The sequence below is a fragment of the Erythrolamprus reginae genome, chromosome 1, assembly GCF_031021105.1.
Source record: "Erythrolamprus reginae isolate rEryReg1 chromosome 1, rEryReg1.hap1, whole genome shotgun sequence".
Classification (NCBI taxonomy): Eukaryota; Metazoa; Chordata; class Lepidosauria; order Squamata; family Dipsadidae; genus Erythrolamprus; species Erythrolamprus reginae.
Genome location: NC_091950.1, coordinates 419,397,957 through 419,412,422, shown reverse-complemented (window position 1 = coordinate 419,412,422; position 14,466 = coordinate 419,397,957). Strand labels below are relative to the sequence as shown.

At 43.1% G+C, this 14,466-nt stretch overlaps 1 protein-coding gene across 1 annotated transcript in view; it reads left to right on the top strand.

Annotated features, from left to right (window-relative positions):
* The window catches only part of BCAS3 (BCAS3 microtubule associated cell migration factor), an 845,338-nt gene that overhangs the window by 397,230 nt on the left and 433,642 nt on the right, over window positions 1–14,466 (top strand). Inside the window, 1 exon segment of the mRNA XM_070735381.1 lies at window positions 13,721–13,845. Within this exon segment, the coding sequence (XP_070591482.1) occupies window positions 13,721–13,845 (125 nt within the window).

Sequence of the window (14,466 nt, the reverse complement as noted above, 5' to 3'; positions counted from 1 at the left end):
AGGAAGCATCCAGTCCTTCAGGAAAAAAGAACACATCAAGGCTCGGAAAAAATGTGTTGGGTGTCTTTCAACCAAATGTCTTTGTCAAAAAACAATTTGATTGGATTGGATTGGATTGGATTGGATTTGCATGCCGCCCCTCTCCGTAGACTCGGGGCGGCTAACAAGAGTAGTAAACAGCATATGACAATCCAATATAAACAGTTCAAAACCCTTATTGCAAAACCAAGCATACATACAGACATACCATGCATAAAATTGTAAAGGCCTAGGGGGAAAGAGTATCTCAATCCCATTAGTACCAACATATTTCCAGCTGCTTCCCCCAGAAATGGTCTCAAATAATTCTTCTTTAGAATGTTCCCTTCTGGTGTTTCCAAACTTCTTATTTAAAAAAAATAAATTATTGATTTCTATTTTATTATTCTTACAAATAAGTCAAAGCAGCGAACATATTCAGCACCCCTTCCTCCTCCTCTTTTGCCCACCACCATCACAACCCTGTAAGGTAGGTTGGGCTGAGAGTGACTGACTGGTCCAAAGTTGTCTTTTATACCTAAAGAAGGACTAGAACTCACAATCTCTGGTGATTGGCCCAAAGTCACCAGCTGGCTTTTATGTCTATCGCAGGACTACAACTCACAGTCTCCTGGTGATTGTCCTAAAGAGTCGTGGTCATCATCATCATCATCATCATCATCACAATAACGACAGCAACAGAGTTGGAAGGGACTTTGGAGGTCTTCTAGTCCAACCCATTGCTTAGGCAGTAAACCCTACACTACTTCAGACAAATGGTTATCCAACATCTTCTTAAAAACTTCCAGTGTTGGAGCATTCACAACTTCTGGAAGTTGTTCTAACTGTCAGGAAAGTTCTCTTTAGTTATAAGCTGCTTCTCTCCTTGTTTAGTTTCCACCCATTGCTTCTTGACTCCTTCTTCTTTGTGGCAACCCTTGAGATATTGGAAGACTGCTACCATGTCTCCCCTGGTCCTTCTTTTCATTAAACCAGACATACCAGAATGTTTTTAAATCAAGGGTTTTTCACTGTTTTCTTGTTTTAATCATTGGATTTGTATTTTGTATTCTTGTTGTGAGCCGCTCCGAGTCCTCGGAGAGGGGCGGCATACAAATCTAATTAAGAATAATAATAATAATAATAATAATAATAATAATAATAATAATATAAATAAATCCAAAGTGCAGACTCTGTAAAGAAACAGATGAAACAATCGATCACATACTCAGCTGCTGCAAAAAGATCGCACAGACTGACTACAAGCATAGACATGATGCTGTGGCACAGATGATCCACTGGAACTTGTGCCGGAACTACCATTTACCAGTGGCAAAGAACTGGTGGGATCATAAGCCCGAAAAAGTGGTCGAAAATGAGCAAGCAAAACTACTGTGGGACTTCCGACTTCAGACTGACCGAATTCTGAAGCATAACACACCAGACATTGTGATCGTGGAGAAAAAGAAAACATGGATCATCGACATCGCAATCCCAGGAGACAGCAGAATTGAGGAGAAGCAGCTAGAGAAATTAGTGAAATACGAAGATCTAAAAATCAAGCTGCAATGACTCTGGCATAAGCTTGTGAAAGTGGTCCCAGTGGTACTTGGCACGCTGGGTGCAGTACCAAAGGATCTCAGCGGACATTTGAAAACCATCGAACTTGACAAAATCTCCATCTATCAATTGCAAAAGGCCACTTTACTGGGATCGGCACACATAATTTGCCGCTACATCACGCAGCCCTAGGTGCTTGGGAAGCGCCCGACTGGTGATGAAATACGAAATCCAGCATAGTGATCTCGTTTGCTGTGTTGTACTGACATAATAATAATAATACCACCCAGTTCCTGTAATCATTCTTCATATGTTTTAGCCAGCTTTCATGGCTCCTGGGGATTGAGTCAAAGTCACCCAGTTGCTTTTATGCCAAAGGCAGGACTACAACTCACTGTCTCCTGGTGGTTGCCTTAAAGTCACGCGGCCAGCTTTCATAGCTAAAGCAGGATTCAAACTCCCCATCTCCTAGTGATTGGCCTAAATTAACCAGTCAACTTTTATGCCTATGACAGGACTAGAATTCACTGTCTCCTGGTGTTTGTCCTAAAGTCATGCAGTGAACTCTCTTAGCTAAGGTGGTATTGGAACTCCCCATCGCCATGGGATTGGCCCAAATCCACCCAGCTGGCTTTTATGATGACAGGACTAGAACTCACAGTCTCCTGATGATTCATGACTAAGGCGGTACTAGAACTCTCCATCTCCTGGTGACCGGACCGCTTTCTAGTAGTGTTCCCGACCAAACTGGTTCCCTGAGAGTGTGTAGCCATAGACGTTTTCTAAAATAAAATAAATATTAATAATATTTTTTTTAAAAATGAAATAATATAATAAAATAAAAATAAATTAAAAGTGTTCTGTCGGGCTCTCTGGTAGACTCCTCCCAAAAATTCACAGGTACAAATTTCAGACACACACACATTTGAAAATTCAAAACAATGTTCTTTATAATGAAAATTCACTTAAACCATGCCCTCTTTTGGTATAGCCAAGAGCACTCGTCTCCAAACAAACTGGTAATTGGTACAAGTCCCTTATCAGTTCTGTGATACTTAGCTTGCAGCTGTGAGGCAATTCACAGTCCTCCTTCTTTCACAAAGTGAAACACACTTTGCCCTGGTTTAGTTTCAAAGCGGGGAAAAATCAGCACACAAAAGGTCAAAGTCAGTAAAGCAGTCACGAAACACAACGATCAGATAATCCTCCACAATGGCCAAACCCACAGGCTGCTCTTTATAGCAGCCTCACTAATGACCACAGCCCCACCCAACCACAGGTGGCCTCATTTTCTTTGATAATAATCTCTCAGTTGTTGCTGCCTATGCATCGCTCTCCGCATGCGTGGCTGTATCATTAACTCTTGTTCTGAATCCAAGGAGGAGCTAGATAATTGATCTCCTTCTGAGCTGTCTGCCCCACTCTCCTCCTCCCTGTCACTCAGGTCTTCTTGGTCAGAGGAGCCTTCATCAGCAGATTCCACCGGGGGCAAAACAGGCCTGCAGCATGTGGACGTCTCCCCCACATCCACAGTCCTTGGGGCAGGAGCTGGGTCAGAGCTAACCACAACAAAAAGAAAAAGATAGGATGTGGGCTGGCTGTTAAACAGGCACCAGAAAGGCCCAGCAGAGAAGGATTCTTCTTCCACCCATCAGAAGAATCACAGCCAAGCCTGACAAATAGAAATGACGTTGACTTGAGTCAAGATTAAAAGGTCTAGATTAAAGCAAAGAATATAAATATATATATGGAATGTAATAGACTTTAAATCCCTTGTATGTGCACTTGTACGAGTCTCTTGTGGTCTGTTTGAAGCCGTGGTTATAGAGCTTTTGAGGAAACAAAACCCGCATTTACTTACAAAGCAATTGGATTGTCTTTTTTATTGTTAAAAATTTATATATATATATACACACACACACACACACACACACACACACACACACACACACACACATACATATATATATACTGTATATATATTTTCTTTTTCAAGTTGAGTCGGCATGCTGTTTTCATTAGAGTCTTAATGAGACGTAAACTAATGTCATCAAAAATTGGGGCCTGGGTTTGTCAACTTGTGTTGAGTAAAGCCGACAACAACGACAACAACGACAACAACAAGAAACCCCTTGTAATGATTTTGACTCATTTATTTTCACTTATCTCGCACAGCACCCTTCTATAAGGAAAGATTTTTAGTTTTCTAATTATTGAATTTGTATTATATATTGTTTTCTGTTATTGTTGTGAGCCGCCCCGAGTCTGCGGAGAGGGGCGGCATACAAATTAAATAAATAAATAAACAAACAAGAAAGAAAGAAAGAAAGAAAGAAAGAAAGAAAGAAAGAAAGAAAGAAAGAAAGAAAGATTTGGAATGTGGGCTACTTGGGGCAAAGTTTGCCAAATGCATATTTGTGAGTGGCTACTTGTATTCGGATTTTAAAAAATATAAGTGTGTCCCACTTTGGGAAAAGAGAGTTGGAAGGGACCTTGGAGGTCTTCTAGTCCAACCCCTTGTTCAGGCAGAAAAGCCTATACCATTTCAGACAAATGGTTGTCCAACTTTTTCTTAAAAACCTCCAGTGTTGGAGCACCCACAACTTCTGGTAGCAAGCTGTTCCACTGGTTAATTGTCTTCACTGTTGCTCTTCTCACCACTCTTGCTAGAGTTTCCACATCATTTTTTACCTCACAGCAACCAAAACTGGAAACAGTATTTATTTATTTTATTCATTTATTTATTAGATTTGTATGCCATCCCTCTCCGAAGACTCGGAGCAGCTCACAACAGGACACAATACAAATCTAATGATTAAAACAAATTTAAAACTCTTAATATAAAAAAAACAATCATAGATCTCATACAGTCCATACATAAAACGGAAACGGCCCAGGGGAATCAATTTCCCCATGCCTGACGACAGAAGTGGGTTTTGAGGAGTTTGCGAAAGGCAAGGAGGGTTGGGGCAGTCCTAATCTCCGGGGGGAATAGATTCCAGAGGGTCGGGGCTGCCACAGAGAAGGCTCTTCCCATGGGTCCTGCCAGACGACATTGTTTCGTCGATGGGACCCGGAGAAGGCCAACTCTGTGGGACCTAACAGGTCGCTGAGATTCGTGCGGCAGAAGGCAGTCCCGGAGATATAAGGTTTTCCGAGTGTGGTCATAAAATGCGACAAAGCTCAATTAACAGAGGTCTCCCTTAGCAACCGACTCACTTAACAGCCATGTAACATAACTGACCCTTTGCTGTTTCATTTTATGTATGGTTTAAATTGGATGGTATGACTGTTTTTATAATGGGTTTTTTATAATTGCTTTTAATATTAGATTTGTGCTTTGTATTTTGTTGTGAGCCGCTCCGAGTCTTCGGAGAGGGGTGGCATACAAGTCTAATAAATTATTATTATTATTATTATTATTATTATTATTATTATTATTATTATTATTAGCTAGCATCCTTAGTCTGGTCAGTTTCAGCACATTATTTTATCCCCTGGTTAGGGCTTTAAAAAATTTGGAGAGGTTAACAATGAAAGAGCTTGCAAGCCAGTAAGAGCTGGGAACATCATTAGCACCTGGTTGGGGCTGGAAAGAAACATTTGGACTGAGTTAGATCAATGGGGGGAAAAAACCCTGCAAAGACTTAGGGCTTGGAAAACATTCTTTGCAAAGAGTAATAATGAAAGAGTTTGCAAGAGCTGGGTAAGAGCTGGGAACATCATTAGCACCTGGTTGGGGCTGGAAAGAAACATTTGCAGCAAGTTAGACCAATGGGAAAAAAACCCTGCAAAGACTTAGGGCTTGGAAAACATCCTTTGCAGAGAGAAAGAATGAAAGAACCCTCGAGGTAAGAGCTAGGAAAATCCTCAGCAGCTAGGGGGGAAATATAAGATGCACCCAAAATTTCCTCTTTTAGGGAGGAAAAAGATGTGTCTTATACTTCGAAAATATGGTAAGTAAGTGCAATCGTTGGGGGCAAATTGCTGGCTCCGTAAACCATTTAGAGAGGGCTGTAAAAGCACTGCGAAGCGGTATACAGTGTTCCCTCAATTTTCGCGGGTTCAAACTTCGCGAATAGCCTATACAGTGGAACCCCGACATAAGAGCTGCTCTACTTAAGAGCAACTCGAGATAAGAGCTGGGAGGGGAGAGATATTTTTGTTCTACTTACAAGCCCAAATTCGAGATACAAGCGCCAAGGAGCTGTCTCCTGAAGCCAAACGCTAACTTCCGCGTTCGGCTTCAGGAGACAGCTGCGAAGCGGCGCGCGTGTTTTAAAAGGTTGCAGCCGGCCTGGGGGGCTCGGGGGGGTGCTTGCAGCTTTCTTTCTTGCTCTTTTTCTTTCTCTCTTTTACCTTCCCTTCCTCTATTTCTTCTTTTCTTTCTCCTTCCCACCTTCTTCCCTCCCTCCCTCCCTTCACTCATTCCTCTCTTACTCTCCCCTTTCATAAGTTTCCTTGCTTCCTTCCTCTGTTCCTGTCCCTTCCCTCTTTCCTTCCTTCCCACCCTCCGTCTATTCATTCACCCATTCCTCTCTTGATCGCTTAAAGCCGGTCCCTGGTGCAAAAAGGGTTGGGGACCTCTGTCCTACAGGATTGGGTGGCAGAGAAGTTGAACATATGTAAATTTAAAAGTTTAAGAAAGTTTACAAGTTAAGTGAAAGAAACTTCATTATTCATTTATATGTACATGTACATTTCTTCATTAAAAACATGTCTTTCTGCATAATTTAGACTAACTTTGTGAGTTTTTTGAGGGCTGGAACCAATTAAAATTATTTACATTAATTCCTATGGGGAAAAGTCGTTCGAGATAAGAGCTGCTCGACTTAAGAGCCCAGGTCCGGAACGAATTAAACTCGTATCTCGAGGTACCACTGTACCACGGTTTTAAAAAAAATATTAATTAAAAAATACTTCATGGGTTTTTTTCCCTATACCACGGTTTTTCCCACCCAATGACGTCATATGTCATCGCCAAACTAATAATTTTTGCAAATAAATAACAAAAAAAAAATTATTGTTAATAAATAATTATGTTTATAAATATCAGGATCACTAACTGTCCTATTCAATGGTGAGTACCAGTAATAATGGTGAGTAAATGGTTGTTAAGGGAATGGGAAATGGTAAGTTAGGAGTTTAAAGTGTTAAGGGAAGGCTTGTGGTACTGTCCATAGCCAAAAATGGTGTATTTACTTCCGCATCTCTACTTCACGGAAATTCGACTTTCGCGGGCGGTCTCGGAACGCATCCCCCGCGGAAATCGAGGGAACACTGTATAATATTGGTATCTCAGAAGGATGAAAACGAGGAACAGCCTAGGATTGGGTGTAGCGAAGTTCCAAGTCGGAGATGCAATATCTCCCTAATGCCAGGCATATAGGCGGCCCTGAGTCTCCGAGGAGCAGGGCGGCGTACAAATCTAATAAAATAAATAAAATAAAATAAATGCAAGCGTGGAGATTGTGCACAGGCGTCCGGTGGGAGAAGGGGACAGTTAAAATCCCATGGAGCTGTTTCCCTGAGAGCTGAGAATAATCTCCAAGGTCACTTCTCTCCCAGCTCTCTTCCCAAGCCCTCCGTGGCCTACAAGAGTTACGTTTTTTTTTTCTCAAAGCAAGTATAAACAGTTTTCAAGGAAATGGAATTGAGGATGCCTGATTTACACCACATCTTTAAAATAAACGGTCTTTACTCCAGCTCAGGCTGGAAGCTCCAACTTCCGGTGCCAAAACATTTTCCGTTTAAGAATGATGGTTTGTAGACAGGAGGAAGGCAGTCTTGTAAAACACGATTACTCTTGTTTGTGGTTAGAGTGATGTGGGAAGGACACTTGAGACTTTCAAAGGGAGATTGGACTGCCATTTGTCCGAAATTGTGCTTGAGCAGGGTTGGACTAGATGACCTACGAGGTCCCTTCCAACTCTAATAATAATTTCCGGTCACAATTCAAAGTGTTGGTCTTGACCTATAAAGCCCTTCATGGCATCAGACCAGAATATCTCCGGGACCGCCTTCTGCCCAGCGACCGATTAGGTCCCACAGAGTTGGCCTTCTCCGGGTCCCGTCGACCAAACAATGTCGTTTGGCAGGTCCCAGGGGAAGAGCCTTCTCTGTGGCAGCCCCGACTCTCTGGAACCAGCTCCCCCCTGAGATTAGAACAGTCCCCACCCTCCTTGCCTTTCGCAAACTCCTTAAGACCCACCTCTGCCGTCAGGCATGGGGGAACTGAAATATCTTCCCCAGGCCTATACTGTTTATGTATGGTATGTTGTGTGAATGTTTTTTAAATTATCGGTTTTTAGATTTCTAAATATTGAATTTGTATTTTACACTGTTTTTCTGTTGCTGTTGTGATCCGCCCCAAGTCTGCAGAGAGGGGCGGCATACAAATTAATTAATTAATTAATTAAATAAATAAATAAATAAATAATCTAATATTTATTGTTTTAAGCTGTCCTGAAGAATTGGGAGGCATATAAGTTGAATGAATGAATGAATGAATGAATGAATGAATGAATAATCTAAAGGGGTGAAGAAGGACATACAGGCTAGATCAGGGGTCTCAAATCTTGACAATTTTAAGCCTTAAGTCAACTTAGATTTATATACCAGTTCATGGTGCTTTTACAGCCCTCTAAGCAGTTTACAGAGCCAGCCTATTTATTTATTTGTTTGTTTGTTTGTTTGTCTGTCTGTCTGTCTGTCTGTCCGTCCGTCCGTCCGTCCGTCCGTCCATCCATCCATTCATTCATTCAATTTTTATGCCACCCTTCTCCTTAGACTCAGGGTGGCTTACAACATGTTAACAATAGCGCTTCTTAACAGAGCCAGCCTATTGCCCCCAACAGTCTGGGTCCTCATTTTACCAACCTCGGAAGGATGGAAGGCAGAGTCAACCTTGAGCCTGGTGGGATTCGATCTGCCGAACTGCAGCTAGCAGTGAAGTGGCCTGCAGTGCTGCACTCTAACCACTGTACCCCCTTGGCTCTTTATGAAAGTATTCTTTCTCCCAGGCTTCCCAAAATCCAGGAATTAGGCATGTCTAGTTTAATGAAAAGAAGGACCAGGGGGAGACATGATAGCAGTGTTCCCATATCTCAGGGATTGCCACAAAGAAGAAGGAGTCAAGCTATTCTCCAAAGTTTAAAATTTACTAGTAAAAGATAAAACGGATAGGTCATAGAATAAGGTGTGGAGCCTATCGTCATCCATTGTTGTAAATTTCTGTTTACAGGTAGTCCTTGATTTATGACCATAATAATAGTGCCTGCAAGTCAGGATGGTTATTAAGTGGATCATCCCGTAACTGACCCAATTTACAATCCCCCCCTTTTTTTTGGCAGCAATGGTTGTTCACTATGGGATATTATGCCAAAACCCAGGGGGAAAAAGCCAATTTTTTTTTGGCACAACATTGTAAAACACAACCATGGCCATAAATGCAAGCTTTAACCAAGGGCCTGAAATGCAGTCGTGTGACTTTTGGAGGGGAGGGGCCCAGGTGTCAGAACTTTGAAACCATGTCATATCTACCTTTGTGGGGGAGGGGGGTCCATTGGAACCTTTGCTAAGGAACCAGTCGTAAGTCGAGGACTACTATATAGAGCGCTGGTGAGACCACATTTGGAGTACTGTGTTCAGTTCTGGAGACCTCACCTACAAAAAGATATTGACAAAATTGAACGGGTCCAAAGACGGGCTACAAGAATGGTGGAAGGTCTTAAGCATAAAACGTATCAGGAAAGACTTCATGAACTCAATCTGTAGAGTCTGGAGGACAGAAGGAAAAGGGGGGACATGATCGAAACATTTAAATATGTTAAAGGGTTAAATAAGGTCCAGGAGGGAAGTGTTTTTAATAGGAAAGTGGACACAAGAACAAGGGGACACAATCTGAAGTTAGTTGGGGGATAGATCAAAGGCAACGTGAGAAAATATTATTTTACTGAAAGAGTAGTAGATCCTTGGGACAAACTTCTAGCAGATGTGGTTGGTAAATCCACAGTAACTGAATTTAAACATTCCTGGGATAAACATATATCCATCCTAAGATAAAATACAGGAAATAGTATAAGGGCAGACTAGATGGACCATGAGGTCTTTTTCTGCCGTCAGTCTTCTATGTTTCTATGTTTCTATGTCATATCTACCTTTGTGGGGGAGGGGGGTCCATTGGAACCTTTGCTAAGGAACCAGCCGTAAGTCGAGGACTACTTGCATTCCATTCAAGGCTTACCTTGCCTTGGTTTATAATATTTTCTCTTGAACCTCCTGCCAAAACTTCACAATTCTTCGTTTTTCCAGCTCCGCAACATTAATAGAGAAAGGAAATTTCATTGACAACGTCTCAATCTTCGCGAGAGAAGCCTCACCAGCAGAACCCCGTTGGGTCAGGCTGAAGGTTTCTACTCTGGCATCCCGTTTCTTATAAAAGCCAACGTTGCCCCTGCTTTGTTCTTCAGGTGTGGTCTTCAGAAATTGAGATTAGCTTCCCCTGTCCTAAAGCAGGCTGGCTAGGAGATTCTGGAGGCGGAAGTCAAGGCATCTCAAAGGGGTTGAAATTGAAAAACAATGGGTAGGAAGAGAAGAGGAGGGGAGGGGAGCAGAAGGGAAGGGAAAGAGTGAAATTCATTTTTTCTCCCTACCTGTCCTGTGGGCATGGCTTGGTGGGCACGACAGGGGAAGGATACTGCAAAATTTATTTATTTATTTATTTATTCATTCATTCATTCATTCATTCATTCATTCATTCATTCATTCATTCATTCATTTATTAGATTTGTATGCCGCCCCTCTCCGTAGACTCGGGGCGGCTCACAACACAATAAAACACTTCATGTCAAATCTAATAATTTACAATTTAAAATATTTTAAAAAACCCATTATTAAGCAGACATACATACAAACATACCATACATAAATTGTATAGGCCCAGGGGAGATATCTCAGTTCCCCCATGCCTGACAACAAAGGTGGGTTTTGAGGAGTTTACGAGAGGCAAGGAGGGTAGGGGCAGTTCTAATCTCTGGGGGGAGCTGGTTCCAGAGAGTCGGGGCTGCCACAGAGAAGGCTCTTCCCCTGGGCCCCGCCAACCGACATTGTTTAGTTGACGGGACCCGGAGAAGGCCCACTCTGTGGGACCTAATCGGTCACTGGGATTCATGCAGCAGAAGGCGGTCTCGGAGATATTCTGGTCCGATGCCATGAAGGGCTTTATAGGTCTCCATTCACAACCTACTCTGGGGCAAGCCAGAAGTGGTATTTCCTACTACTACTCAAAATTTCCACTATGTGTGTTTCCAGAATTTGTTGAATTTCACCCCTAGAAGGGAAGGGAAAGGAAGGGAAGGGAGAAGAGAGGAGAGGAGAGGAAGAGTAGGAAAGGAAGAGGAAAGGGAAATGACAGGAAAAAAAGAAAGGAAGGGGGAAGGAAAGGAAAGGAAGGGAAAGAAAAGGGCCTTAGAGAGTTATAGACAGGTACTATGTGTCTACCCATAGTACACTGTCTAACCACATTTTGGGAATTGGGGCTCAATTGTGGTGGTTAGTCAAGGACTGCAGATAGCTAGATGGACATACATATGGAGAAAGAGAGAGATGAACAGATGGACGGATTGATGATGATGAAGATGATGAAGATGGATGGATTAGATCAGTGGTTTTCAACCTGGGGGTCGGGACCCCTTTGGGGGTCGAACGGCCATTTCACAGAGGTCACCTAAGACCCTGAGAAAAGACAAATTTCCCCTGGTGTTAAGAACTAAAGCTTCTATTCTGGTGCCTTGGAACTTATTTTTACAATCCGACCAATCAGGTGGTGGTGGGGGTTTCCTTCTGACCTTCCTGCCAATCAGCTTGAAGCTCTGTTGGGAGAATTGGCACTAGACTTATGGTTGGGGGTCACCCCAACTGGAGGAACTGTATTAAGGGCATTGGAAAGGTTGAGAACCACTGGATTAGATAGATGATCACCAAGTACTTAATGGCAACTCTACATTAAGTTATGCATGTAAGTGTCTCTCTCTAAGGCATGCGTGTGTTTGTTCTTCCCATTTGCCACACATATTGTTGCATGCTTGTCTAACTCGGCTTGTCTGATCATTTGTGTTGTCTTTGAATCAACAATGTGGGTAATGACGGGGGGAGGGTGGGGAAACGCCTGTAAATAATAATAATATGATTAAAGTTTTGGGAACGGAATGCTTGGAAATAAACTTCTCCTCTGAATTTGGTACAAGCTGACCTCAAACAAGTTCCTGAGATGTATGTTTACGTCAGTTCATAGGGAGCGCCCAGTGTTATCCAGACACGGATCTCTTTGATGGCCATCCCTTGTAAAACCCCCAAAGTGCCAATCGCTTTCTTCCCTATGGGATCCGGCTCTGTGCAGGAAGTCCTCGACTTACGGCCGTTTCTTTCAGCAGCCGTTCAAAGTTACAACGGCGCTTGGGGAAAAGAAAGTGACTTACAAACCAGTCCTCACCCCTTACAACTGTGGCTGTGTCTCTGTGTGGCCACGTGATCCAAATTCAAGCCCCCTTTGGCAACTGGCATATACAGGGGGTGGACAGAAAAATGGAAACACGTGACTTTGGCATCATGATGTTTGAACATGTTCAAATCAATCAAAACTTGACATATTTTAATGTTTTTTTTTAAAAAAAAATCTGTTATTTGATGTTTTTTTAAACTACCTTTTTTTAAAACAGAAATTTAAGGAAATGGGTTATAACCTTCTAGGAATGGCAGAACTCTCAGACTTTCAAAGAGGCCAAATTGTTGGTGCTCGAAGGGCAGGCGCTAGTGTCACAGAAAGTGCCCGAGTGTTTGGTGTTTCAAGAGGTCATGTCTCAAAAGTCATGACTGCTTTTGAAAGAGAAGGGAAAACATCCTCAGCCAAGCACAGCTCTGGTCGAAAGTCGAAGTTGTCTGAGAGAGACCATCGGACTCTAAAGCGCATTGTTAGAGCGGATCACAAGACCACAGCTCCTTAAATCACTGAAGGGCTCAATAGTCACGTACAGAACCCAGTTTCCACAAAAACTGTTCGAAGGGAGCTTCACAAATCTGGATTCCACGGAAGAGCTGCAAGGTGTTTCCATTTTTCTGTCCACCCCCTGTATTTACAGGAGTCGCAATCTCCCAGAATCTAGCTTCTAAAAAAACACCCCAATTCAAAAGGGGGAGCCAAATTCACTTAACAACTGTGCCATTCACTTAACAAGCGTGCTGAATCGCTTTAACAATCCTGCCCCCCCCCCAAAAAAAAGATGTAAAGTCCAGTTTAACTGACTTTGACGCCACCCCGCTTAGTAACGGGGAATTCTGATTGTGGTCATAAGCCGAGGACTAACTCCTCTATACCGGGGTCTCCGACCTTGGCAGCTTTACGACTGCAGGATTTCAACTCCCAGAATTCCCCAGCCAGCTTTGCTTTAAGCCTGCAGGACTTCAACTCCCAGAATTCCCCAGCCAGCTTTGCTTTAAGCCTGGAAGACTTCAACTCCCAGAATTCCCTAGCCAGCTTTGCTTTAAGCCTGCAGGACTTCAACTCCCAGAATTCCCCAGCCAGCTTTGCTTTAAGCCTGCAGGACTTCAACTCCCAGAATTCCCCAGCCAGCTTTGCTTTAAGCCTGCAGGACTTCGACTCCCAGAATTCCCCAGCCAGCTTAGAGAATTCTGGGAGTTGAAGTCCTCCAGGCTTAAAGTTGCCAAGGCTGATTTAAGCCCCAAACTGATTTCAGAGGCGCGGTCTTGAGAAGAGAGGAGAGGGTGATGAATCTTGATAGATCCAATCCGCTGCCAATCCCTGAACGATTTACTCAGGCAGTAGGTCCTCTTCTGCTCACCCCTAAGCCCAGGAGCCATTAGAAGCCCCCTTCTTGCCAATCCTGAAGTTGCTGAACAAGTAATTTGTTAATATCCCTGGCTATTTCTGCCTTATGAAAGGGACATGTCGAATTTGCATTTCTGAAACGCTGAGCCGTCTTCCAGCTTTTATCGATTCTCCCGAGTTCTGAGAAAATAAGTTCCCCGGGCTTATACAATCTCCATTTGGTGGATTACTTCATCCTTAATTAGACTTTGATCTTTCTCTCTCTCTCTCACCCCCCCCCCCCTCTCTCCTTCATAGCAAAAGCAAACCGGCTCCACAAATTTCGCCCAGCAAATCTGTCGGAGGAGAATTCTGCGTCGCGGCGGCCTTCGGCTCATCCCGCTCGTGGTTTGCGAGCAATCCTGCGCTTAAAAGAGACAAAGGTTTGTGCGCGGAGACCAAACAACTGGCGAATGGATGGGTGAGCGGATGGACACTCCCTGAGCTTGCTTGTTTCCTTGTAGACGTTTCATTACCCTAACTAGGCAACGTCTTCAGTGCTAGGACCGACACTGATGATGTTACCAAGTTAAGGTAATGAAACGTCTGCAGGAAAACAAGCAATAGGATTTATAGCATTTGCAGCATTTAGACTTATATACCGCTTCGTAATGCTTTTACAACCCTCTCTAAGTGGTTGACAGAATCAGCCTCTTGACCCCAACAATCTGGGTCCTCGTTTGACCCATCCCAGAAGAATGGAAGGCTGAGTCGACATTTATTCATTTATTTATTTATTTGTTGGATTTGTATGCCGCCCCTCTCCGGAGACTCGGGGTGGCTAACAACAACAATAAAACAGTGTACAATAGTAATCTAATACTAAAAACGATTAAAAACCCATTAATATAAAAACCAAACATACATACATACATACCATGGATAGAATTGTAAAGGCCTAGGGGGAAAAGGTATCTCAGTTCCCCCATGCCTGGCGGCAGAGGTGGGTTCTAAGCAGCTTACGAAAGGCAAGGAGGGTGGGGGCAATTCTAATCTCTGGGGGG